This window comes from Procambarus clarkii, chromosome 16, assembly GCF_040958095.1.
Source record: "Procambarus clarkii isolate CNS0578487 chromosome 16, FALCON_Pclarkii_2.0, whole genome shotgun sequence".
NCBI classification, from domain to species: Eukaryota; Metazoa; Arthropoda; class Malacostraca; order Decapoda; family Cambaridae; genus Procambarus; species Procambarus clarkii.
This window is the reverse complement of record NC_091165.1, coordinates 16,350,169-16,377,722: the sequence shown is the minus strand read 5'-3', so window position 1 is coordinate 16,377,722 and position 27,554 is coordinate 16,350,169. Positions and strand designations below refer to the sequence as shown.

At 51.5% G+C, this 27,554-nt stretch overlaps 2 protein-coding genes across 2 annotated transcripts in view; one reads left to right on the top strand and one right to left on the bottom strand.

Annotated features, from left to right (window-relative positions):
- The window catches only part of MCU (mitochondrial calcium uniporter), a 417,353-nt gene that overhangs the window by 329,761 nt on the left and 60,038 nt on the right, over positions 1-27,554 (bottom strand). The window lies entirely within an intron of this gene.
- Positions 876-8,893, top strand: LOC138365184 (uncharacterized). The gene is made up of 3 exons (XM_069325284.1): positions 876-1,240; positions 7,210-7,362; positions 8,352-8,893. The coding sequence occupies exons 1-3, from the start codon at positions 999-1,001 to the stop codon at positions 8,446-8,448; spliced, it is 492 nt and encodes a 163-aa protein (XP_069181385.1). The 5' UTR covers positions 876-998; the 3' UTR covers positions 8,449-8,893.

Genomic DNA, 27,554 nt, shown 5'->3' with positions numbered 1-27,554 from the left:
CAGTAGTACTGACCTGTTTATCGGTGGTGGCACATGGCGGTTCACCTACCTGTTGATGACCTACCATATATATACACTAGAGTATTTGTTATTAACGAGGGTCTGCTCTTACTCCTTAGTGTTCCTTGTCAACCTCAACCCGTATTCTTCCCCCACCCCTCCCCCCCCTACTTTTACCTACGAGTGCCGCATCATTCTTACCACTCACCTGAGTCTCGTAGTGTCTAACCCATAATTGTCCCTGTACCTAACCCTATAATTGTCCCTGTACCTAACCCTATAATTGTCCCTGTACCTAACCCTATAATTATCCCTGTACCTAACCCATAATTGTCCCTGTACCTAACCCTATAATTGTCCCTGTACCTAACCAATAATTGTCCCTGTACCTAACCCTATAATTGTCCCTGTACCTAACCCTATAATTGTCCCTGTCCCTAACCCATAATTGTCCCTGTACCTAACCCATAATTGTCCCTGTACCTAACCCATAATTGTCCCTGTACCTAACCCATAATTGTCCCTGTACCTAACCCATAATTGTCCCTGTACCTAACCCATAATTGTCCCTGTACCTAACCATAATTGTCCCTGTACCTAACCCTATAATTGTCCCTGTACCTAACCAATAATTGTCCCTGTACCTAACCCTATAATTGTCCCTGTACCTAACCCATAATTGTCCCTGTACCTAACCCTATAATTATCCCTGTACCTAACCCATAATTGTCCCTGTACCTAACCCATAATTGTCCCTGTACCTAACCCATAATTGTCCCTGTACCTAACCCTATAATTATCCCTGTACCTAACCCTATAATTGTCCCTGTACATAACCCTATAATTGTCCCTGTACCTAACCCATAATTGTCCCTATACCTAACCCTATAATTGTCCCTGTACCTAACCCACAATTGTCACTGTACCTAAGCCATAATTGCCTCTCAGTGCTTCCCAACATATCTCTTTTTTTTCTGCAGTGGATCGACCCAACTGTGATGGCCAAGATCAGGGCTGTTGGCACCACTGTCATCTTCTTCGGTCCACGCCAGCGACCTCGCCACCACGACGCCGCCCTCCACAAGCCCTCCAGGAGTACGCCCAGCGGACTTCAGGCTTCCAGGAGCGGACTCCAGGCTTCCAGGAGCGGACTCCAGGCTTCCAAAAACAGTCCTCCTGAATCAGGAGTTTCCGGCGCTGGACTTTGCCCAAATCTCTGCAACCCTTCTACACTTACATTGTATGTATAGTATACATATATGTGTGTGTGTGTGTGTGTGTGTGTGTGTGTGTGTGTGTGTGGTGTGTGTGTGTGTGTGTGTGTGTGTCAGCAGGTTTTCATTTAGACATGTTTCAATGAATATGACTACATATCCCGAGTTAATTATCTTCTTGTTTAGGGCTTCTATCCCTATAACTAGTGCTCTTGCATCTTGGTTGAGTTGAAAAAGGATTTCTCCAAACGTCAAATTTATTCCAAGTTGACAAAAAGAAGAGAGGCATGACGTCGACCAAGCTCACGGGGCCTTTAACCTGTCACCTTCAATCAGGTGCCCCTAGAATCGCCTGAGAGAAGCCCATGACACCACCCTAACACGAGAAATGCTGAATTAAAGCAAATTGCATATTAGATAAAGGCCAAGAAGTAAGGAGATTACAAATTCTTGAAGCAATGCACATAACAGCAGAATACCCCGCCATGAACACAGATAGAAATGTTCACTCTTCCCCACCATGAGAGTGAGAGCACCCTCCCCACCATGAGAGTGAGAGCACTCTCCCCACCATGAGAGTGAGAGCACCCTCCCCACCATGAGAGTGAGAGCACTCTCCTCACCATGAGAGTGAGAGCACTCTCCCCACCGTGAGAGTGAGAGCACTTTCCCCACTGTGAGAGTGAGAGCACTCTCCCCACCGTGAGAGTGAGAGCACTCTCCCCACCGTGAGAGTGAGAGCATTCTCCCCACCGTGAGAGTGAGAGCACTTTCCCCACCGTGAGAGTGAGAGCACTCTCCCCACCGTGAGAGTGAGAGCACTCTCCCCACCGTGAGAGTGAGAGCACTCTCCCCACCATGAGAGTGAGAGCACTCTCCCCACCATGAGAGTGAGAGCACTCTCCCCACCATGAGAGTGAGAGCACTCTCCCCACCATGAGAGTGAGACCACCCTCCCCACCATGAGAGTGAGACCACTCACCCCACCATGAGAGTGAGAGCACTCTCCTCACCATGAGAGTGAGAGCACTCTCCTCACCATGAGAGTGAGACCACTCTCCCCACCGTGAGAGTGAGAGCACTCTCCGCACCATGAGAGTGAGAGCACTCACTCCACCATGAGAGTGAGAGCACTCTCCCCACCATGAGAGTGAGAGCACCCTCCCCACCATGAGAGTGAGAGCACTCACTCCACCATGAGAGTGAGAGCACTCTCCCCACCGTGAAAGTGAGAGCACTCTCCCCACCGTGAGAGTGAGAGCACTCTCCCCACCGTGAGAGTGAGAGCACTCTCCCCACCGTGAGAGTGAGAGCACTCTCCCCACCGTGAGAGTGAGAGCACTCTCCCCACCATGAGAGTGAGAGCACTCTCCCCACCATGAGAGTGAGAGCACTCACCCCACCATGAGAGTGAGAGCACCCTCCCCACCATGAGAGTGAGAGCACCCTCTCCACCATGAGAGTGAGAGCACTCACTCCACCATGAGAGTGAGAGCACTCTCTCCACCATGAGAGTGAGAGCACTCTCTCCACAATGAGAGTGAGAGCACCCTCCCCACCATGAGAGTGAGAGCACCCTCTCCACCATGAGAGTGAGAGCACTCACTCCACCATGAGAGTGAGAGCACTCTCTCCACCATGAGAGTGAGAGCACTCACTCCACCATGAGAGTGAGAGCACTCTCTCCACCATGAGAGTGAGAGCACTCTCTCCACCGTGAGAGTGAGAGCACTCACTCCACCATGAGAGTGAGAGCACTCACTCCACCATGAGAGTGAGAACACTCTCTCCACCGTGAGAGTGAGAGCACTCACTCCACCATGAGAGTGAGAACACTCACTCCACCGTGAGAGTGAGAGCACTCACTCCACCATGAGAGTGAGAACACTCTCTCCACCGTGAGAGTGAGAGCACTCACTCCACCATGAGAGTGAGAGCACTCACTCCACCATGAGAGTGTGAACACTCTCTCCACCGTGAGAGTGAGAGCACTCACTCCACCATGAGAGTGAGAACACTCACTCCACCATGAGAGTGAGAACACTCTCTCCACCGTGAGAGTGAGAGCACTCACTCCACCATGAGAGTGAGAGCACTCACTCCACCGTGAGAGTGAGAACACTCTCTCCACCGTGAGAGTGAGAGCACTCTCTCCACCGTGAGAGTGAGAGCACTCTCTCCACCGTGAGAGTGAGAGCACTCACTCCACCATGAGAATGGGGAATCCAAAGTATAATTCGTAATAATAGTCATTATTTATTATTTAAATTTCATTATTCAATTGATCCCTGAAAGTCAATCACGGGTCAAAAAGTCAATTTTTTTGACCCTTGAAAGACTCGAACCCGGTGAAGCCAGGGTCTCCATGCCTCCGGCAGTCCAGTGCTCTAACCTCTCAGCCAGCGACTGTCAAAGAGAGTCCGGTGCATGTACGCCTTCCCAACACTTTAAGCCAGTCGTTGGCTGAGTAGTTTCAACACTCGACTGCTGGGGGGCATGGTCAGGCCAGGTTTGAACCCTTCCAGGGGCCAAGAGTATTCGAATCTCTATGTACAAATTTGAGAGAGAGAGAGGAGAGAGAGAGAGAGAGAGAGAGAGAGAGAGAGAGAGAGAGAGAGAGAGAGAGAGAGGAGAGAGAGAGAGAGAGAGAGAGAGAATGGGATGAGGAAGCAGGAAAAGAGAATATGATAAGAGTAAAAGGGTGGCACTGGTGGCAGTGGTGGCAGTGGTGGCACGGGTGGCACGGGTGACACGGGAGGCACGGGTGACACTGGTGGCACGGGTGACACTGGTGGCAGTGGTGACACTGGTGACACGGGTGGCACGGATGACACTGACACGGGTGGCACGGGTGACACTGGTGACACGGGTGGCACGGGTGACACTGGTGACACGGGTGGCACGGGTGACACGGGTGACACTGGTGGCACGGGTGACACTTGTGGCACGGGTGACACGTGTGGCACGGGTGACAATGGTGGCACGGGTGACACAGGTGGCACGGGTGACACGGGTGGCACGGGTGACACTGGTGGCACTGGTGGCAGTGGTGGCACGGGTGACACTGGTGACACGGGTGACACTGGTGGCACGGGTGACACTGGAGGCACGGGTGACACGGGTGACACTGGTGGCACGGGTGACACTGGTGGCAGTGGTGACACTGGTGACACGGGTGGCACGGATGACACTGGTGACACGGGTGGCACGGGTGACACTGGTGACACGGGTGGCACGGGTGACACTGGTGACACGGGTGGCACGGGTGACACGGGTGACACTGGTGACACGGGTGACACTGGTGGCACGGGTGGCACGGGTGACACGGGTGGCACGGGTGACACTGGTGGCACGGGTGACACGGGTGGCACGGGTGACACTGGTGGCACGAGTGACACTGGTGGCACGGGTGACACTGGTGGCATGGGTGACACTGGTGGCATGAGTGACACTGGTGGCACGGGTGACACTGGTGACACGAGTGACACTGGTGGCACGGGTGACACTGGTGACACGAGTGGCACGGGTGGCACTGGTGACACGGGTGGCACGGGTGGCACTGGTGGCAGTGGTGACAAGGGTGGCACGGGTGACACGGGTGGCACGGGTGACACTGGTGACACTGGTAATACGGGTGGCATGGGTGACACTGGTGGCACGGGTGACACTAGAGGCACGGGTGACACTGGTGGCACGGGTGACACGGGTGGCACGGGTGGCACGGGTGACACGGGTGGCACGGGTGACACGGCTGGCCCGGGTGGCACGGGTGGCCCGGGTAGCCCGGGTGGCTCGGGTGGCCCGGGTGACACTGGTGGCACGGGTGGTGCTGGTGGCACAGGTGGCACGGGTGACACTGGTGACACGGGTGGCCCGGGTGACACTGGTGGCACGGGTGACACTGGTGGCGCTGGTGGCACGGGTGGCCCGGGTGACACGGGTGGCGGTGGTGGCACGGGTGACACGGGTGACACTGGTGGCGCGGGTGGCACGGGTGGCGCGGGTGGCACGGGTGGCGCGGGTGGCACGGGTGGCACGGGTGGCACTGGTGGCAGTGGTGGCACGGGTGACACCTGTGGCACGGGTGACATGGGTGACACGGGTGACACTGGTGGCAGTGGTGACACTGGTGACACGGGTGGCACGGGTGGCACGGGTGACACTGGTGATACGGGTGGCACGGGTGACACGGGTGGCATGGGTGACACTGGTGGCACGGGTGACATGGGTGGCCCGGGTGGCACGGGTGACACTGGTGATACGGGTGGCACGGGTGACACGGGTGGCACAGGTGACACTGGTGGCACGGGTGGCACGGGTGGCCCGGGTGGCACGGGTGACACTGGTAGCGCGGGTGACACGGGTGACACTGGTGGCGCGGGTGGCACGGGTGACACTGGTGGCGCTGGTGGCACGGGTGACATTGGTGGCACGGGTGGCACGGGTGACACTGGTGGCGCTGGTGGCACGGGTGGCCCGGGTGACACGGGTGGCGCTGGTGGCACGGGTGACACGGGTGACACTGGTGGCACGGGTGACACGGGTGACACTGGTGACACGGGTGACACTGGTGGCGCGGGTGACACGGGTGACACTGGTGGCGCGGGTGGCACGGGTGGCAGTGGTGGCACGGGTGACACGGGTGACACTGATGGCACGGGTGAAATGGGTGACACTGGTGGCGCGGGTGACCCGGGTGACACTGGTGGCGCTGGTGGCACGGGTGGCACTGGTGGCGCTGGTGTCAGTGGTGGCACGGGTGGCACGGGTGGCACTGGTAGCACGGGTGGCACTGGTAGCACGGGTGACACTGGTGGCACGGGTGACACGGGTGGCACTTGTGACACTGGTGGCACGGGTGACACTGGTGGCACGGGTGGCATGGGTGACATTGGTGACACGGGTGACACTGGTGATACGGGTGACACTGGTGGCACTGGTGGCACGGGTGGCGCTGGTGACATTGGTGACACTGGTGGCACGGGTGGCACGGGTGGCACGGGTGACACGGGTGACACTGGTGGCACGGGTGACACTGGTGGCCCGGGTGACACGGGTGGCACGGGTGACACGGGTGGCACGGGTGACACGGGTGGCACGGGTGACACGGGTGGCACGGGTGGCGTGAGTGTAGAGCCTCAAGACACCAGACACAACAACTATGGATAAGCCGAGAGTATCAGTGAAGGAGCCGGAGCGCGGGAGACCCGCAGGTGCTGCCGGCCTATACGGAGACAGTATTTAATACAGTGGAAAAAATAAGAGGAGAATGTGGAGAATTTGCTAGGTGTGAAATTCTGGTAATATGTCGGAAGATTAACCCAAAAAAGTAATTATAGGGCTTAATGTACAGGGGAACGTAGCGAGTGTGAGAATTATACACGCAGGAGTTTATTTCGTACATTGGGTGAAGTGTACGGGAAGATAGATATCGGAAAAACGTACATTTTTATCAAATTTATCAGTAACATACCGAGTGGGTTCCGTGATGGAAGGGGACATGCCGACAGGATACTTATACTCAGCGAATTTGTGAAGATATATATTAAAAAGACAGCAAGGCGGACAAGGCAATTAAGAACTTAACTACACACAACAATGTAAACAGAGGGACCTGAAGAATGATGAGCACAGAGTTAGCAGAACCCTGTTAAATGCTGGAAAATGTGTGTATGTAGAGGGCACTGTATGTAAGGGTGAACTGTGCAGCGAGTGACTGGTCTGATGTTAATGTTGGTGAACATCACGGCTGTGTAAGTTGTCCTATGGTAAACCTCTAGTTCTCACAGTGATCTAGAGCTATGTTGAACAGTTCAGTACGATACAGTGTGAGAGACCACTAATTGGAGGAATTCTGGAGTAAAAGTTATGGTGGAGGCGAGAGATGGGAATTTGATGTTTTTAAGTTAGCGTGACTGGTGAGAAGTCAGCATAGAAGATAATAATCCCACAGCAGCGCAATTACAACAAATATAGTTAATGTGATTTCCGACAGAGGGCCTGTGGCGGCGCCGAGAATTGTAGGTGTGGTGAGGAAGCGCACCACCACCACCGCCAGCACCACCACCAGCAGCACCACCAGCAGCACCACCAACACCACAGCCACGCCAGCAACTACTGACGCAGCTGGAGATAACCCTCCCTGCAGGTGAGGCTTCTGCAGCTTCATCAACACATTACAAAAATGTTCTTGTGAGATAACCCCAAAACATTTAGTACAAAACAAACAGAAAAGAAACTTTGATGAAGTCTATGAACTATATTTCCACTTATTTGTATTAAACATTTTTATGCTTACGATTCACTTAATAAAATACTATACTTTACTATAATTTACATACGGATAAAAATCTAAGAAATCTGAACTAAAAGAATGTCTGTTTGTCTGTGTGTGTGTTCAAAGTTGGACGGACGCTTGAGTCTACCCTCACCCAAATTGGCAGTGTGAATGGTCTGTGGTACGGGTCGGACATAGGCTCGTCGGGGAAGGCCACAGTTAAATGCTTTAAGAAATATCAGTGTGTAATTCCCTACCACCACTTGCGATTTTCATGAGTTTGAAATTAAATCTGGAAAGTGATTTCCGTAGAGTTTATCACATGCTCGAAAATGATGAACTGCATACATTTGGGTTAGTGATGAAAATTAGGGGTGAGAGAAAGAGCGGGAAGAGAAAGAGGGGGAAGAGAAAGAGGGAGAAGAGAGAGAGGGAGAAGAGAGAGGGGGAGAAGAGAGAGGGGGGGAGAGAGGGGGGAGAGAGGGGAGAGAGAGAGGAGAGAGGGGGGGGAGAGAGAGAGGGGGAAAAGAGAGAGGGGAGGGAAGAGAAAGGAGAGAGTGAGGAGAGAGGAGAGGAGAGGAGAGGAGAGAGAGGAGGGGAGAGAGAGAGGAGGGAAGAGAGAGAGAAGAGGGAAGAGAGAGAGAAGAGGGAAGAGAGAGAGAAAAGGGAAAGAGAGGGGAGAGAATGGGTGTTTGAGAGAGAGAGAGAGAAACAGACAGACCAGACAGACCCGGGCAACGCCGGGACCCAATCCCAGTTAACTCCAAGTCAAGATAACATGTTGAAGAGTTTTAATGTCTTAAAATGTACTTTGTTAAATATGACAACATTAGCAGTTAATGAATCTTTGTGTCCAACAGCGACGACTCTGGCAACCCCAGCCAGTGGCGCCACGACAAGGACACCACTGTTGTGTACGACTTCACCCGCCAGCACCCGCCCACGGCATGGGTGTAGCACCTGTGGACTGCCTGCATGGGTGTAGCACCTGTGGACTGCCTGCATGGGTGTAGCACCTGTGGACTGCCTGCATGGGTGTAGCACCTGTGGACTGCCTTCAAGCATCAATACCGTGAGCAGGACGAGGCTGGACCAGGCAAAGTTCACCCTCGCCAGCTCCGCCTGTCGACACATCCCTGGAGCTGAGTCCAGGCCGCCTGACCCAGTGGTCATCCTCACACACAACTGCCTCCGTCTCCCCACACCCACACCCACCCCACACACCCACACCACACACCCACACCACACACCCACACCACACACCCACACCCACACCACACCCACCCCACACCCACACCACACCCACCACACACCCACACCACACCCACCACACACCCACACCACACACCACACCCACACCCACCCCACACCCACACCACACCCACCACACACCCACACCACACCCAGCTCTACAACACTACACTTTCCAAGTTGCTCTCTAGGAGGCAAGTGTGTTAACATTTTATAATGACAACAGTGCAATATTCTTGAGCATATCAGGCGACCCTTGAACAAGCTCAGCTGCGAAGCGGCCAAGAGCTGGAGCTCAGCCCCCGCGGACGTGGCCTCAGTGCCCTTCACCAAGATGTGCTGCTAAAGAGTTAATGTGTGACGTTAATTGTCTGATACTAATTGCCATTTATCTTGTGATATATATAAACATATATATAATTATATTTTATACATATAATACCCTATAAGAGTCCATCTACTGTATGTAAATAAATATACCCTTAACACACACCTGCCCCTCCAGTAGGGGGCCTCGTGGCTGAGTGGACAGCGCTCGGGGGTCGTAGTTCGAGTGGCCCGGGTTCGATTCCCGGCGGAGGTGGAAACAAATGGGCAAAGTTTTTCACCCTGATGCCGTCTTCACCTAGCAGTAAATTGGTACTTGGATGTTAAACAGCTGCTACGGGCTGCTTCCTGTGGATGTGTACGTGTGTGTGTGTATTAGAAAAATGTATGTAGAAGATATAATAGATGAAAAGTAGATTGGTTAGAAAGGCGGGGTCCAAGAGCTAATAAGTCAATTCCGCAGACACAAATAGTAAACACACACACACACACACACACACACACTTAAGAACACAGAACATTTGTGTGTGAACACTGTTGAACCTGGGCCGGAATCGAACCCTGCCCTCAGAGGCTACAGCCCCAACACTTCTGGAATTGATGAAATATCTCAATTTGTGATTCATGTGATAACATGATACACGTGATAACATGATACACGTGATAACGTGATACACGTGATAACGTGATACGCGTGATAACGTGAAACACGTGATAACGGGATACACGTGATAACGGGATACACGTGATAACGTGATACAGGTGATAACGGGATACACGTGAACAGGTAACGCTCCCCCCCCCCCCAGCACTGTGGACCCGTCCATGGTCAGCGAGCACCAGCGTCTCGGAAATAATGTATCGTCTATGAGAGCTTTGATGAAGCCATCCTAGCGAGGCCTTGTGGACCTCCATACAGTGTACTCTCAGTTGTGTGCTACTGTGCAGAGTTCGTAGCAGCGTGTGCTCTCTCTATTTATATATTATTTACATTTGCATCGGTTGTGAATCTATGTTACTCCACACATTATATACTGGTCTCCTGTGAGAGGGACCAGGCGTGCAGGTGTCTTGGTCGAGGTCCGTGTTCCCACCATCCTCTTCACCGCAGCCCCTCCCGGAGCAGGAGCTCATCATCACCATCCAGCTCCAGCATCACCATCAACCACAGCCTCCCTCACGACAACCAATACAGCCCCAGAGTCTTCAAGTCACATGTAGAGGAAAGAACACAGAAAGATGCTGGACAAATAGCTTCTCTTTTGGCTAAGGTGACTGAATTTAATTGAAAAAAAAAATTATATATATATATATATATATATATATATATATATATATATATATATATATATATATATATATATATATATATATATATATATATATATCAAAGACGTAAATTAGTTTGGAGTGTAGTACTCGAAAGCTTATTTACTCGCTTCAGTACTCCTTTTTTTGTATATGGAAACAGAGAAAGTATTCTTCACGCGTCCCCTGTGGGAGTGTTCAGTGAGAGAGTTGACCCGTACAACCTCAGCAGTGTACACAACATCGCCCCAGCTTGTACGTGTGTGTGTGTGTGTGTGTGTGTGTGTGTGTGTGTGTGTGTGTGTGTGTGTGTGTGTGTGTGTGTGGTTAAGCCAGCCAGCACGGGGTCTGCTCTGTGCTCTCCATCACTCACATCTACCAGAACACAAGACTGTGTTCTGAGCCTCTCTATGTGTAGGCTGAGAAACTAGGGAAAATATACTGAGGATTTCGCTACTCACTGTAGAACACATCCTTGACGGTGGTGAACACTGTAGAACACATCCTTGACGGCGGTGAACACTGTAGAACACATCCTTGACGGCGGTGAACATTGTAGAACACATCCTTGACGGAGGTGAACACTGCAGAACACATCCTTGACGGTGGTGAACACTGTAGAACACATCCTTGACGGTGGTGAACACTGTAGAACACATCCTTGACGGTGGTGAACCGTGGGTTGTGTAAGACTCTGGACTCCGTCTACCATTTGTGTTCAAGACAGATACAAGAGTTGTTTGACATTTACCTGCTTTATATAATATTTGAACATGTTTGTTATACAACCTTAGCCAGCTGGTTACTGTTAAATATCTTCCCAAATGTAACAATAAAAAACCTTTAAACGATTTTATTGTTGAGTTTTAATAGCCAATAACTATTTAGCTTTTCAAATGCCACTGTAACACAACAAAGAAAAGCTGTTTCAAGCTCAATAATACTTTTACTGTCGATATTTGATGATGGTTCCTGTCTACTCCACAGTCATTACCGAGACAATACCCGTCCCCTGTGCTCCCTGTCTATACAGGGCAATTGACAGGGTAGATAAGAGCAGATTATTTATCACAGGTGGCACACGCACAAGAGGACACAGGTGGGGGCTGAGTACCCAATGAGTCACAGAGGCATTAGAAAGAACTTTTTCAGTGTCAGAGTAATTAATGAATGGAATGCATTAGGCAGTAATGTGATGAGGGCAGACTCGATACACATTTTCATATGTAGATAAAATAGAGTTCGAGAAGCTCAGGAACCTGTACACCAGAAGATTGACAGTTGAGAGGCGGGACCAAAGAGCCGCATCTCAATCCCTGCAAGCAAAACTAGGCGAGTACGACTAGGGGAGTTCAGTTATTACTGAGGACAATTACCTCTCCATAAGCATCATCCTCACTCTCGCTTATACCGTTCTTTGACAGTGGATTTTAAAGCCCTCAGGTGGGCCGCTGTTCCCTTTTTCTGTAAGGATGTCTCACGTGCAAGATTACCTTTCAGTCTCAGTTCCTATTTGCAACGTTTCCCCTCGTGTCGTTCCAGCCTTGGTCCCACGAAGGGTCCAGCTTGCAAAGTTAGCAAGACCTTGACCCTGTGAAGGTGAAGGCTTATACTTTTATGAAACGCCTATTCTTTGAACACTTTTGTTTGCACTCTCACTCTATTGGACTATTCCCAGAGGGCCTAAGTCTGGCGACGCTGTTGGTCACTCCGTTGTCTTCTCTAACCAAATCTCTGTACCGCCTGCTCCCGGAGACGTCTTCAAGCCAGAGCGTTATGCAACTTTTTCTGCACTTCGTGCACTGCTTGTCTGCCGTCAACGTTCCTTGATCATTGTGGATGACTATCGCCATGCCTGGATTGTACTCGAATTCTGGAAGTTCTTCTACTACCCAAGCCCGGCCTGGAGACAGGCTTGACTTGTAAGAACTTGATGCAACAGGCTGTGTGTTGCTTGGAGCAGCCCACATATCCACTTCAGCCCGGTTGGTCCGGCACTTCTTTCAGAAAACTGTCCAGTTTTTCTTTAAGACTTCCACTTTCTTTCCGGTAATATCACTGATACTTGCTGGGAGAATATTTAACAACAATGGCCTCTGATATTCATAGTGTTCTGAGTGGGATTATGGCACCTTTACTCTTCACTGGCTCTATTCTGCATTTCCTGCCAAATTGTTCACTCAAGTATGCTGTTGCCCAACCACTTGGATTGGAAGGTAGAGCGACGGCCTCACTTCATGCAGGTCTGCGTTCAATCCCTGACCGTTTAAGTGGATGGGCACCATTCCTCCCTCCCCCCGTCCCATCCTAAATCCTTATCCTGACCTCTTCCAAGTGCTACATATTCGCAATGACTTGGCGCTTTGTTAGGATAATTCCATCTTTCGTTTCCTATCTAGTGAGTACGTTTTGAGAGCTTTGAGACGATCCCAAAACTTTAGGTGCTTTATGGTTTCTATGCGTGCCGTGTATGTTGTCTGCTTTCCCCCTGCTTCAGCAATCTCTCCTGTTCTGAAAGGGAAGTAGTGTCGAGCAGTGCTCAAGGCGGGACAACACCAGTGATTTGAAGAGTACAACCAATGTGATGGGATCCCTGGATTTGAAGTTTCTCGTAATCGATTTTATCATTTTTCTGGCTGACGCAATATTTGCTTGGTTATGTTCCCTAAATGTTAGGTAATAATGATGTCTGACGACATCATTATTCCCAGATCCTTGACATTCTGCTTTCCAGCTATTGGCAGATTTGATTGTGTTTTGTACCCTGTATTTTGTTTATGGTAAAAACAAAATTTCAATACATATTGACCTGGAATTTATCACTGTATAATATGTTATTTTTCTGATGCCCAATCGAAAAACTTTATTAATATGTGCTTGCAGTTTTTTATGTCTTCTTCAGAAATCATTTTCATATTGATTTTAGTGTCATCTGCAAAATATGACACGAAGCTGTGACTTGTATTTTTGTCTATATTTTTATGAGAATAAGGAAAGGCAGTGTTGCAAGGACTGTGCCCCGAGGAACAGAGCTTTCAACTGTGCTGGGACTCTTATTTGATTTGATTCATTATTACTCTTTGCATTCTAACAGAAAATTTAATATCCGTTGCCCTACTTTACCTTTTATACCAATTGATCTTTCTTTTTGGGGTCACTCCATGGTCACATTTATCAGATGTTTTTGCAAGTCCGTATATACCACATCTGCATTATGTGTTTCTTCTAATACATCAGTAATTTTGTCATCGTGGTAGATGTCAGATGCAAAAGTCATGATCTTCCCGCTCTAAATCCATGTTGACCTGGGTTGTGGAGGTCATTGGTCTCCATAAAGTGGAGATCCGACTCCTGATCACTCAAAAACTTTTATGTGGGACGTTAGTGCGTCTGGTCTATAATTCATAGCCAATGCTTTTCTTCCTCCCTTGTGATATCTAATGATTTAAGCACTTCTGGTATCTCCCGTGTCCATGTGTTCTCTCCACACTAGTGTATGCCGAGTGCCTGTGCAACTGGCACTTTTCATTTCTTAATAACAATTGAATGCCATGAGTCTGAACACGGTGTAGAGTTCGTGTTGATATCAGCATTATTTTCAGGATTTATGGCATCAAATCCAGGGATCCCATCACAGAGACCGTACTATTCAAATCACTTGTGTTGTCCCATCTTTAGTACTGTTTGTTTTATCTGTACACTCCCTGAAAGTGTGTCCCGGCTGGCCACATTCAGAACATACTTTGATATCCCTATGTTGGCAGTCTGCGGCTGTGTGGTCGTACTTGTAACATGTCCAAGATGGGGTTATGATGAAGTACTCTTCTTGTCCTACGGTATTGTTGGCTGTGCTCAGGTGGCAGTAGTTGCAGTGGATACCAAGGCTGAGGGCTTTTTATGCCATGGATATTTATTCAAATCTTACTTTCATCATGGTTGGCGACCTTGGCAAGAGAATTACTACTTCTACCGTGGCCCAGTTATTTCTTTGTTCTATGTCTTGTCAATGGTTTCAGAGGTTTCTTTAGTAAGTGATTCATCGAGTCTCTTCGTGACTATTGTCTTCCTGCCCTGCAGCTCTGGGGAGGGAGGGAGGGGGGGGGGTATAATGACAAGAAAATTTTGATCTATCAGTTTCCGTATTTAATCTCCTTTGATTACGATGTCAACATCTTTATCCTGGTAGCATAGTGCAATGAATGAGGCGTCCTTTGAGGCGGAAATAATTTGGAAAGCCGTACTTTGAGAGAGGAAAACAGATTGGTTAGTTCATTCTGTTTACCATAGTCTGTACCCCCCCCCCCCTCCTGGGAATGGCTTTTTACTATGTGGCCTCTCATTATCTCATTACTGGTTCATTCTATCTTGTTTTCCTTCTTTCCTCTTCCTTTCCCTACCTAAGACTAAGCTCTCCTTAGCTGGGGGCCAGGCACTCCATCCTTCCACTTGATTGGTTGGCACTCACAGAGGTTGGCCCTCAATGACATATTCTCCAATGTCCTATGTGTGGACAGAAGGTCCCTTAAGACAGCCTAACCCCTGCTACAAGGGTGAACAGATGCCCAAATCAAGTGCCCCCCCTCCCCAGATTTTACAGGTAACCGCATGGGCCACTGGACCGTTCCACTTGTTGAAGTGGCGAAGTGAGAAGAGTAAGAGACAGTAGGGAAGATAAGTTTTATAATTAAGATTGTACAAATACTCTTTACAAGGCTCTGTAATGGTTGGTAGCTGTATCACCCTCCGATTAGGGAGAAAGGCAGAGACCGTTGGGTCAGTACCCCTGACCGTTGGGTCAGTACCCCTGACCGTTGGGTCAGTACCCCTGACCGTTGGGTCAGTAGCCTCTGACCGTTGGGTCAGTACCCCTGACCGTTGGGTCAGAACCCCTGACCGTTGGGTCAGTACCCCTGACCGTTGGGTCAGTACCCCTGACCGTTGAGTCAGTACCCCTGACCGTTGGGTCAGTAGCCCCTGACCGTTGGGTCAGTACCCCCTGACCGTTGGGTCAGGTCTTGTGGGAGTCAGGTTAAGGCACCCAACGCTGGTCAGTGAAGCCAGCCTGACTCCAGGTCTCAGGCGCCCACGGCCTGAGTGGATTCACCCGGGGGGGGGGGGGGTATTTGTTCATTTCTGGGTGTCCTCTTTATACCAGTGATTTGTGCAATAGTGTGAAGGCACTTAGCAGCACAGTATTATTGTGTCGGTACAACCCCAGGCGACCAAACACAAGGATTAGATATAAGGTTCGTAACCTCGTAGAGGCGAGAGGTGCACATCTTCTCAGGCCAAGTCCTGGGCAGCAAACTAGGGTGGCTAGGGTTCGTACGTGTATGGTAAGGCAAAACAGTTGAATTTTCTACGGAGTGGCAGATCGAGAGAACTCCGAGGCTCCGAGCTATATAGTCGTGATGGCTTAGCCCTTTCCCCTGATAACTCACTCGCTCCGAGGCTCCGAGGGGGAAACTTGCTAGAAATTTCAGATAAAAAAATAATGATATCCGATACTTGATGTCCCTTGAAGACTCGCAGTAAACTTTACCGGTAAACAGTTTACCATTCATCGGATACCAGCGAGGAAACCCGCAACGAGAGGTCTTAAGGAGCAGCCAGAGTTTTTGTTTGGAGTAGAGAGCATAAGGACGCTCACGCGAAGGTAAGAGTTTCGAAATGGGAAGCATATTATGAGTTATGAGAGGAGGCGGGTTGTCCGCTACACCTGCTGTGCCAGGTGAGTACGACGGGCTCACCATACCCCGTGCTGCTTGCAACTTTTTGTTCTCAGTTGCTGAATCTAAACCAACAACAACAACAACGAGGAGCTGTCCGCCTTGCTGACACGGTGTGTGGATGTTGGCAGCAAAGCTAAGCTTGCTCTTTCCTGTGTGTGTGTGAGAGAGAGAGAGAGAGAGAGAGAGAGAGAGAGAGAGAGAGAGAGAGAGAGAGAGAGAGAGAGAGAGAGAGAGAGAGAGAGAGAGAGAGAGAGAGAGATTTCTAATTATATTTCAGCATATACGGATGTCTATACAGGAATACTGTGCAGCCTTCACATGTACAGAAGACACGCGAATTCCTATCCTTGTTCTCAGTCCTCGTAGAGTTTATTTCCCGAGGCGACTGTGATGTAGGGCGCTCCTCGGCTGAGGTGCCCATCCTGGTTATTACTTTCTTCTACAACTTTCCTGTGTTTATGTAGTCGACTTGAGTTTGGCTTATATCCTTCCTGCGGACCGACCAGCCATCCCTGGCGGTGGGAGGGATGCCTGGTCGCTCCATCCCTGGCGGTGGGAGGGATGCCTGGTCGCTCCATCCCTCCCTTACCTGTCATATCGGCATGGAGCTACCTGCTGTTTCCCAGACAACGTGACCAAGTTCACCAAGGCGTCCACGCCGACCTCCAAGGCGTCCACGTCCACCACCAAGGCCTCCACGTCGACCACCAAGGGGTCCACGTCGACCGTCAAGGCGTCCACTTCGACCGCCAAGGCGTCCACGTCGACCGTCAAGGCGTCCACGTCGACCGCCAAGGCGTCCACGTCGACCGTCAAGGCGTCCACGTCGACCGCCAAGGCGTCCACGTCGACCGCCAAGGCGTCCACGTCGATCGCCAAGGCGTCCACATCGATCGCCAAGGCGTCCACATCGACCGCCAAGGCGTCCACGTCGACCGCCAAGGCGTCCACGTCGACCGCCGAGGCGTCCACGTCGATCGCCGAGGCGTCCACGTCGACCGCCGAGGCGTCCACGTCGACCGCCGAGGCGTCCACGTCGACCGCCGAGGCGTCCACGTCGACCGCCGAGGCGTCCACGTCGACCGCCGAGGCGTCCACGTCGACCGCCGAGGCGTCCACGTCGACCGCCGAGGCGTCCACGTCGACCGCCGAGGCGTCCACGTCGACCGCCAAGGCGTCCACGTCGACCGCCAAGGCGTCCACGTCGACCGCCAAGGCGTCCACGTCGACAATATCCTCAACACAATTGATCAGGTGGAAAGTTGGTGTCAACACCCCACACATTCTGGTCACTCAAGCAGCCACACAACACTGGTTTTAACACCAAATTATTTGCTCAAAACCTGTTTATCTCATGTCATTAACGTGTCCGAAACATAATGGAACGAACTGAACTTCGTTCAGTTCGTTCACCACATTTTATATATTTAATGAAGATAGGCGCTAAAAGGCCCGGATTTTTTTTTATTAAATTTTTAATTAAATTTAAAATTATATATGCATTTAAAGTTGTTATCATCACTCTTAAGTTTGAAAAAAGTAAATTTTACGTTTTTAATATTTAACATCCTACGCGATGTTTGTTTGTTTAGAGTTATATATCTCGGGAGGACGAGCATACTCTTGTGTGGTATACTTATATGTTATCAATAAGTAGTATGCCTTATATACTCCCGGGGGAAACGTTTATAACATTTCCGGGGAAACTATCACTAACAGGCAATCAGAAGGTAATCCCTCTGGCGTCGGCTGAGGCTACCCTCAAGAACCTGGCCATGAATCTGGAAGATGGTAGGCCTAGCGAGGGTGAAGATGGTAGGCCTAGCGAGGGTGAAGATGGTAGGCCTAGCGAGGGTGAAGATGGTAGGCCTAGCGAGGGTGAAGATGGTAGGCCTAGCGAGGGTGAAGATGGTAGGCCTAGCGAGGGTGAAGATGGTAGGCCTAGCGAGGGTGAAGATGGTAGGCCTAGCGAGGGTGAAGATGGTAGGCCTAGCGAGGGTGAAGATGATAGGCCTAGCGAGGGTGAAGATGGTAGGCCTAGCGAGGGTGAAGATGGTAGGCCTAGCGAGGGTGAAGATGGTAGGCCTAGCGAGGGTGAAGATGGTAGGCCTAGCGAGGGTGAAGATGATAGGCCTAGCGAGGGTGAAGATGCTAGGCCTAGCGAGGGTGAAGATGGTAGGCCTAGCGAGGGTGAAGATGGTAGGCCTAGCGAGGGTGAAGATGCTAGGCCTAGCGAGGGTGAAGATGGTAGGCCTAGCGAGGGTGAAGATGATAGGCCTAGCAAGGGTGAAGATGCTAGGCCTAGCGAGGGTGAAGATGGTAGGCCTAGCGAGGGTGGAGATAAGGTAGCAGACATTGAGGCAGCATTACTGAGAGGCCAGTAACAACCCCTCGAGCGAACAAGCCGGGTGCTGACAACAACGTTTGCAACAAGGCATAATAAAGTAGCTCACAAGAGATTGCAACTTCACGCCAGACATGTTTCTTACGCTGTGGGGCCTGACGGCTGAGTGGACAGCTCTCGGAATTCGTAGTCCTGAGGCTCCGGGTTCAATCCCAGGCGGAGGGGGAAACAAATGGGCACAGTTTCTTTCACCCTGATGCGCCTCTTACCTAGCAGTAAATAGGTGCCTGGGGATTAGACAGCTGTTACGGCCTGCTTCCTGGGGGTGTGCAACAAACAGCAGTCCTGGTCAAAGACCGGGCCGAGGAGACGTTAAGCCCCGAAATCCCGAAATCAAGTTGACCTCAAGATACTCTCTGCCACGATCTCCTCTCTGGCGTCGTGTGTGTTGTTACTAGCGGGGCTCACGGGCAAGTTTTCCTAATCCTAGTTTACTGGTGTACTAACCTGTGGTAGTCTACCTAATTAACACACATACGTCTTGAACTGTATTAATAATTACAGCTAATAGCCTTACAGTTAACTCCCAAAATAATGTACTCGTGAGCGCTTATAACGGGATGAAAAATGCGTGGACACGTCTATGGTGCTTGAATGTCACCTCCCCATCCCTCTACCCCCCCCCCCCATCCTTTCCAAACCCTTTTGACATCAAAGTGAAGCGCCATCTATGGTTCATCTGGGAGCAGGAGCGCCGTTGTCATGGCGACCAAATGTAAAACTTCGTTATAAATTGTTTCGATATTTAGTTCAGGAAACCGCCACCAAAGGGGCTAAAAGCTCCCAATATATAGAGTACACACAACTTGATTCACATCAATATTCATATCAGATATAAAGCGGTTATCTTGCGCTAAAACTGATAGTCAAAACCAACTCGAAACATATTTCGGGAAAGACTATATTCCTCTACGCTGTAGAGGAATATAAGCGTAGTAACGAGCAGGATCCCCCCCCCGTAGTAACGAGGAAGACCCCCCCCCGTAGCAACGAGCAAGACCCCCCCGTAGTAACGAGGAAGATCCCCCCCCGTAGTAACGAGCAAGATCCCCCCCCCGTAGTAACGAGCAAGACCCCCCCCGTAGTAACGAGCAAGATCCCCCCCCGTAGTAACGAGCAAGACACCCCCCCCGTAGTAACGAGCAAGACCCCCCCGTAGTAACGAGCAAGACCCCCCCGTAGTAACGAGCAAGACCCCACCCCCCGTAGTAACGAGCAAGACCCCACCCCCCGTAGTAACGAGCAAGATCCCCCCCGTAGTAACGAGCAAGACCCCCCCGTAGTAACGAGCAAGACCCCCCCCGTAGTAACGAGCAAGACCCCACCCCCCGTAGTAACGAGCAAGATCCCCCCCCGTAGTAACGAGCAAGACCCCCCCGTAGTAACGAGCAAGATCCCCCCCGTAGTAACGAGCAAGATCCCCCCCGTAGTAACGAGCAAGATCCCCCCCGTAGTAACGATCAAGATCCCCCCCCGTAGTAACGAGCAAGATCCCCCCCCGTAGTAACGAGCAAGACACCCCCCCCGTAGTAACGAGCAAGACCCCCCCGTAGTAACGAGCAAGACCCCCCCGTAGTAACGAGCAAGACCCCACCCCCCGTAGTAACGAGCAAGACCCCACCCCCCGTAGTAACGAGCAAGATCCCCCCCGTAGTAACGAGCAAGACCCCCCCCGTAGTAACGAGCAAGACCCCCCCCGTAGTAACGAGCAAGACCCCACCCCCCGTAGTAACGAGCAAGATCCCCCCCCGTAGTAACGAGCAAGACCCCCCCGTAGTAACGAGCAAGATCCCCCCCGTAGTAACGAGCAAGATCCCCCCCGTAGTAACGAGCAAGATCCCCCCCCGTAGTAACGAGCAAGATCCCCCCCCCCCCGTAGTAACGAGCAAAATCCCCCCCCCGTAGTAACGAGCAAGACCCCCCCGTAGTAACGAGCAAGATCCCCCCCCCTCCACCGTAGTAACGAGCAAGACCCCCCCCCGTAGTAACGAGCAAGACCCCCCCCACCGTAGTAACGAGCAAGATCCCCCCCCCGTAGTAACGAGCAAGATCCCCCCCACCGTAGTAACGAGCAAGATCCCCCCCCACCGTAGTAACGAGCAAGATCCCCCCCCCCACCGTAGTAACGAGCAAGATCCCCCCCCACCGTAGTAACGAGCAAGATCCCCCCCTCCACCGTAGTAACGAGCAAGATCCCCCCCGTAGTAACGAGCAGTATCCCCCCCCCACCGTAGTAACGAGCAAGATCCTCCCCCCCCCGTAGTAACGAGCAAGATCCCCCCCCGTAGTAACGAGCAAGATTCCCCCCCCCCCCGTAGTAACGAGCAAGATCCCCCCCCGTAGTAACGAGCAAGATCCCCCCCCGTAGTAACGAGCAAGATCCCCCCCCCTCCACCGTAGTAACGAGGAAGATCCCCCCCCCACCGTAGTAACGAGCAAGACCCCCCCGTAGTAACGAGCAAGATCCCCCCCACCGTAGTAACGAGCAAGATCCCCCCCACCGTAGTAACGAGCAAGATCCCCCCCCCCCACCGTAGTAACGAGCAAGATCCCCCCCTCCCGTAGTAACGAGCAACATCCCCCCCCGTAGTAACGAGCAAGATCCCCCCCCCGTAGTAACGAGCAAGATCCCCCCCCGTAGTAACGAGCAAGATCCCCCCCACCGTAGTAACGAGCAAGACCCCCCTCCCCACCGTAGTAACGAGCAAGACCCCCCCCGTAGTAACGAGCAAGATCCCCCCCCCGTAGTAACGAGCAAGATCCCCCCCCGTAGTAACGAGCAAGACCCCCCCCCACCGTAGTAACGAGCAAGATCCCCCCCCCGTAGTAACGAGCAACATCCCCCCCACCATAGTAACGAGCAAGATCCCCCCCGTAGTAACGAGCAACATCCCCCCCACCGTAGTAACGAGCAAGACCCCCCCCCGTAGTAACGAGCAAGACCCCCCCCGTAGTAACGAGCAAGATCCCCCCCCCCCCCGTAGTAACGAGCAAGATCCCCCCCCCGTAGTAACGAGCAAGATCCCCCCCACCGTAGTAACGAGCAAGACCCCCCCCCGTAGTAACGAGCAAGACCTCCCCCCGTAGTAACGAGCAAGACCCCCCCCCGTAGTAACGAGCAAGATCCCCCCCCGTAGTAACGAGCAAGATCCCCCCCCCGTAGTAACGAGCAAGATCCCCCCCCCGTAGTAACGAGCAAGATCCCCCCCCGTAGTAACGAGCAAGACCCCCCCCCCCGTAGTAACGAGCAAGATCCCCCCCCCGTAGTAACGAGCAAGATCCCCCTCCCCGTAGTAACGAGCAAGACCCCCCCCTACCGTAGTAACGAGCAAGATCCCCCCCCCGTAGTAACGAGCAAGACCCCCCGTAGTAACGAGCAAGATCCCCCCCCCCACCGTAGTAACGAGCAAGATCCCCCCCCCCGTAGTAACGAGCAACATCCCCCCCCCGTAGTAACGAGCAAGATCCCCCCCCGTAGTAACGAGCAAGATGCCCCCCACCGTAGTAACGAGCAAGATCCCCCCCCGTAGTAACGAGCAAGATCCCCCCCCCGTAGTAACGAGCAAGACCTCCCGTAGTAACGAGCAAGATCCCCCCCCCCACCGTAGTAACGAGCAAGATCCGCCGCTGTAACAAGGAGAGAGGAGCGGGGAGATGGGACATGAGCATCCCAGCAGGACATCCGGGCGGCACTAAACACCCGCCAGCGGGGTTATATGGGGCCAGCACGGTGACGGACGCCAGCCTGGATGTGCCAGCCCTAAGCCAAGTGCGGCCAGGCCTCGTGAATATTCTCATCTCTGAGACAGAGACAGAGAGAGAGAGAGAGAGAGAGAGAGAGAGAGAGAGAGAGAGAGAGAGAGAGAGAGAGAGAGAGAGGGGGAGAGAGAGAGGGGGGGGGAGAGAGAGAGAGAGAGAGAGAGAGAGAGAGAGAGAGAGAGAGAGAGAGAGAGAGAGAGAGAGAGAGAGAGAGAGAGAGAGAGAGAGAGAGAGAGAGAGAGAGAGAGAGAGAGAGAGAGAGGGGGGGGGGGGAGTTGGCGAAATAGGGAGGGAGGGGGAGGAAGTTGGGGAAATGGGGAGGGAGGGGAGGGGGAGATGGGGTAGGCGGATGTGGGGGAGAAGGAAAATGCTGTTCATACCCAAACTGCTGGTGGCTGTGTGCATTAGGACAGCATATCTCCACACTTGCAGCACACCAGTGTGAGTGCAGCCGCCATACACGGCTGCCCTGGCAGACAATGCGCAAACCTGTAGAGTCACGCCATTAGCATAATGTCTGCCAACATCAGGGGCTTAACTACCAATGTTGGTGATCTCTCACACACTGCTTCGTTAACACTCATCGCCTTGATGTGGTTGTGGTGGTGGTGGAAATATTCCTACATGACAGGACTCCTGAGAACCTTGCTAAGATTGCCGGTTATACCTCATGGATGAGCTGCGGCAGGGAGAGTCCAAGGTAAGTGAGAGAGTTGCAGTCAATCTGTACACGCCTAACCCATCAATGTGGTCATCCCTGTTCATCTTGAAATTATATTCTAGAAAATTTGTATAAATCCCAGAACGTCAATACTCTTATATGCAATGTACAGACCTCAATGGCAGAGTGCTTCCCACGTCAACTTCCTGATGGACAGCCTTAACTCCCTGCTAATGCAGCACAACTGTCAACAGATTATAATTGTCGGTGACCTCAACAAGTTTTTAATGCAGAGGAATTTTGATGAACTAGTAGTTTTTCAACCTTGAAAATTTTGCGAGTTTTCCAACCCGTATTTCACGCGCGTCCCTTGATGCTGTCGTAACTGACCTTCCTGCAAGCAGAGCTCACTGCAGACCTCTGCGGGATATGTTGGTTCATTAGACCACCAGGTTGCCTTTACCACTCTGGCTATCCTGACAGATCGAGGTGAAGAATCTACTCAAACTACCTGACTTCGGGACAGGGAAGTGGCCAGCCCTCTACTCACAACTAGAAGCAACTGAAAGGAATATTTTCCTCCAGAGGGATGTGAACAGCAAACGCCTTCACCAGTCGAATCCTAGACCCCTAAATACCTGTATATTCCTCGCTGGCAGTATATGACCAAACCTTCTGATCTGCCTTTGTTTGGATATCATGACTGGCTGGCAGCCGAGGCCAAAAACAAGGCATTATCTTACCTGTCGAAGATTCTTAGATTCACCTGGGCTCTAGGAGACTCGAACCGCGGACCCCAACGCGTGTGAGGCAGAAGCTCTATCCACTTAGCTATGAGTGGTTTTAATAAGGAAAGGTTCCAGAAGCAACACCCTGCTGCCAAACTGGAATATGTGATCGACAGCATTGTTTTAGAAAAGGTCGATCTGTCGCTTATATTTTGTTAAATCTCTTCAGTAATTAGCATCAGTCACAGGATGAGTCTAAGATCAGCTGTGTTGTTGCTCTAGACATAGCAGGAGCCATTGATCAGGTCTGGTACTCTTGATCAGTAGTAAAGCTTCAAACGCTATGTATCTTGGGCTCCATTTTAGAGCTAATAAGGGATTTCCTTCAATAAGGTACTTTTAGTAGTAGTCCTCAATGAAGCAGAATCCGAAAGCCACTCAACTGCTGCCAGCGTTCCACAGAGGAGCGTGCTTGGCACTTTGCTTTGAACATTTCTTTGAATGATCTACTTCACCTTATTCCTTAAGCTCAAGCATATGTTGATGACTTTACTCTAACTTTTACATACGGAAAGATGACACGCCAACTGCGACAAAGGTCATCAATCACAAACTTTCAGCAATTTCTACCTAGGGCAAGGCAATGGCAGGTCACATTTGCTGCCGAGAATTGACAGGCGCTGATGATAAATAGACAGCATATTGCAAATTGGACAGACATACAAATGAGTGGCAAAAACTAAATTTTTTTAAGTTTAATGAGATGAAATTGACATATTATGAAATGAAGTTTGAATTTTCAATGTCAATGAAAAGCCATGTGCTTAATCTAGCTGGCAAAGCAGCTAGGAAACTTACGGCACATCTCATACCTTCTTGACACCAGGAGTTGCAAAATCTTAAACGAAGCACAAGTTTGCTCCTATCTTGAGTATGTACGACCTTCCTGCATTGTCTGCCCTCCATCACTCATCAGCATTTAGGACAAGGAGGAAAACCGTAGGAGAAGCTCATTTCTAGTCTTGACCAAGTCTGGTTGGACTGGTCTGAACAGCAGCGCCACCATCGTGATGTTGGTGGATTTAGTGTTATGTACATGGTCAATATTCTCAAAGTTCTGCACCTTGCCCAACTTCGTGGACAACCAATAGTTGGCACCTGTAACACAAGGTTTTCATGCTGGAAATGTCTTTTTCATGATCACCACTCCATCAAATAATATTAATTTCCAGGCCGATTCGAATCTTCAACTTGTTCGTTCAGGAAGATGATACAAGGAATATCATGTCAATCGATGTCGTGAAGACTCGGGCACATATGTGGTACCTGGTTTATCCTGTTCCTTATATGATAGTCAGCATTAAAGCTAGTTTTTCCTAAAGAATACGAACAATAGTCTCATGATAAATGAATCACTAGAGGCAGGCTTTAGATGAGCTGATGTAGGATAACAGCTCTTGCTTGCAGTTTCACTAGGTCCTTAATGACTTTCCTAATGAACCTTAGTCATAGTTATAAAAAAAAGAAAGAGAGAAAGAAGGGTGGAGGGAAGAGAGAGAGAGAGGGGGGGAGAGAGGAAGGGAGAGGGCAGAGAGGAAGGGAGAGGGCAGAGGGAGAGAGAGAGGGGGCTCTTCCTCTCTCTCTCTTGAAAGAGAGGGAGGAGAGAGGGGAGAGAGAGGGGGGGAGAGAGGGGGGAGAGAGGGGGGAGAGAGGGGGGAGAGAGGGGGGAGAGAGAGGAGAGAGAGAGAGGAGAGAGAGAGAGGGGAGAGAGAGGGGAGAGAGGGGGGAGAGAGAGAGAGACAGAGAGAGAGAGAGAGAGAGAGAGAGAGAGAGAGAGAGAGAGAGAGAGAGAGAGAGAGAGAGAGAGAGAGAGAGAGAGAGAGAGAGAGAGAGAGAGGAGAGAGAGAGAGAGAGGGGAGAGAGAGAGAGAGAGAGGGGAGAGAGAGAGAGGAGAGAGAGAGAGAGAGAGGGGAGAGAGAGAGAGGAGAGAGAGAGAGAGGTGGGAGAGTGGTCCGCATCAACTCGCAAGGTTCCCACCAACTCTCCTCAACTGCCTCCCAGAGACAAGTTTAACTCGTCAGTATTTTGTGGAGCGTCAGTCCAGGTCCCTCAGGCTGGTATTGTTCCTTTGGTTCCCACAGGCTCCTTCACTCCCCTCCCATAACTCAACAGCTGCACAACGCAAGCAGCTGCACAACGCAACAGCTGCACAACGCAACAGCTGCACAACGCAAGCAGCTGCACAACGCAACAGCTGCACAACGCAAGCAGCTGCACAACGCAAACAGCTGCACAACGCAAACAGCTGCACAACGCAAGCAGCTGCACAACGCAAACAGCTGCACAACGCAAGCAGCTGCACAACGCAACAGCTGCACAACGCAAGCAGCTGCACAACGCAAGCAGCTGCACAACGCAAGCAGCTGCACAACGCAAACAGCTGCACAACGCAAACAGCTACACAACGCAACAGCTGCACAACGCAAGCAGCTGCACAACGCAAGCAGCTGCACAACGCAAGCAGCTGCACAACGCAAACAGCTGCACAACGCAAGCAGCTGCACAACGCAAGCAGCTGCACAACGCAAGCAGCTGCACAACCCAAGCAGCTGCACAACGCAACAGCTGCACAACGCAACAGCTGCACAACGCAAGCAGCTGCACAACGCAAACAGCTGCACAACGCAAACAGCTGCACAACGCAAGCAGCTGCACAACGCAAGCAGCAGCACAACGTAACAGCTGCACAACGCAAGCAGCTGCACAACGTAAACTGCTGCACAACGTAAACAGCTGCACAACGCAAGCAGCTGCACAACGCAAGCAGCTGCACAACGTAACAGCTGCACAACGCAAGCAGCTGCACAACGCAAACAGCTGCACAACGCAAGCAGCTGCACAACGTAACAGCTGCACAACGCAAACAGCTGCACAACGCAAACAGCTGCACAACGAAACAGCTGCACAACGCAAACAGCTGCACAACGTAAACTGCTGCACAACGCAACAGCTGCACAACGCAAGCAGCTGCACAACGCAAGCAGCTGCACAACGCAAACAGCTGCACAACGCAACAGCTGCACAACGCAAGCAGCTGCACAACGTAAACTGCTGCACAACGTAAACTGCTGCACAACGCAAGCAGCTGCACAACGCAAACAGCTGCACAACGCAACAGCTGCACAACGCAAGCAGCTGCACAACGTAAACTGCTGCACAACGTAAACTGCTGTACAACGCAACAGCTGCACAACGTAAACTGCTGCACAACGCAACAGCTGCACAACGCAAGCAGCTGCACAACGCAAACAGCTGCACAACGCAAACAGCTGCACAACGCAACAGCTGCACAACGAAAACAGCTGCACAACGCAAACTGCTGCACAACGCAACAGCTGCACAACGCAAGCAGCTGCACAACGCAAACAGCTGCACAACGCAACAGCTGCACAACGCAAGCAGCTGCACAACGTAAACTGCTGCACAACGTAAACTGCTGCACAACGCAAGCAGCTGCACAACGCAACAGCTGCACAACATAAACTGCTGCACAACGCAACAGCTGCACAACGCAACAGCTGCACAACGCAAGCAGCTGCACAACGCAAGCAGCTGCACAACGTAAACTGCTGCACAACGTAAACTGCTGCACAACGCAAGCAGCTGCACAACGCAAGCAGCTGCACAACGCAAACAGCTGCACAACGCAAGCAGCTGCACAACGTAACAGCTGCACAACGCAAACAGCTGCACAACGCAAACAGCTGCACAACGAAACAGCTGCACAACGCAAACAGCTGCACAACGTAAACTGCTGCACAACGCAACAGCTGCACAACGCAAGCAGCTGCACAACGCAAGCAGCTGCACAACGCAAACAGCTGCACAACGCA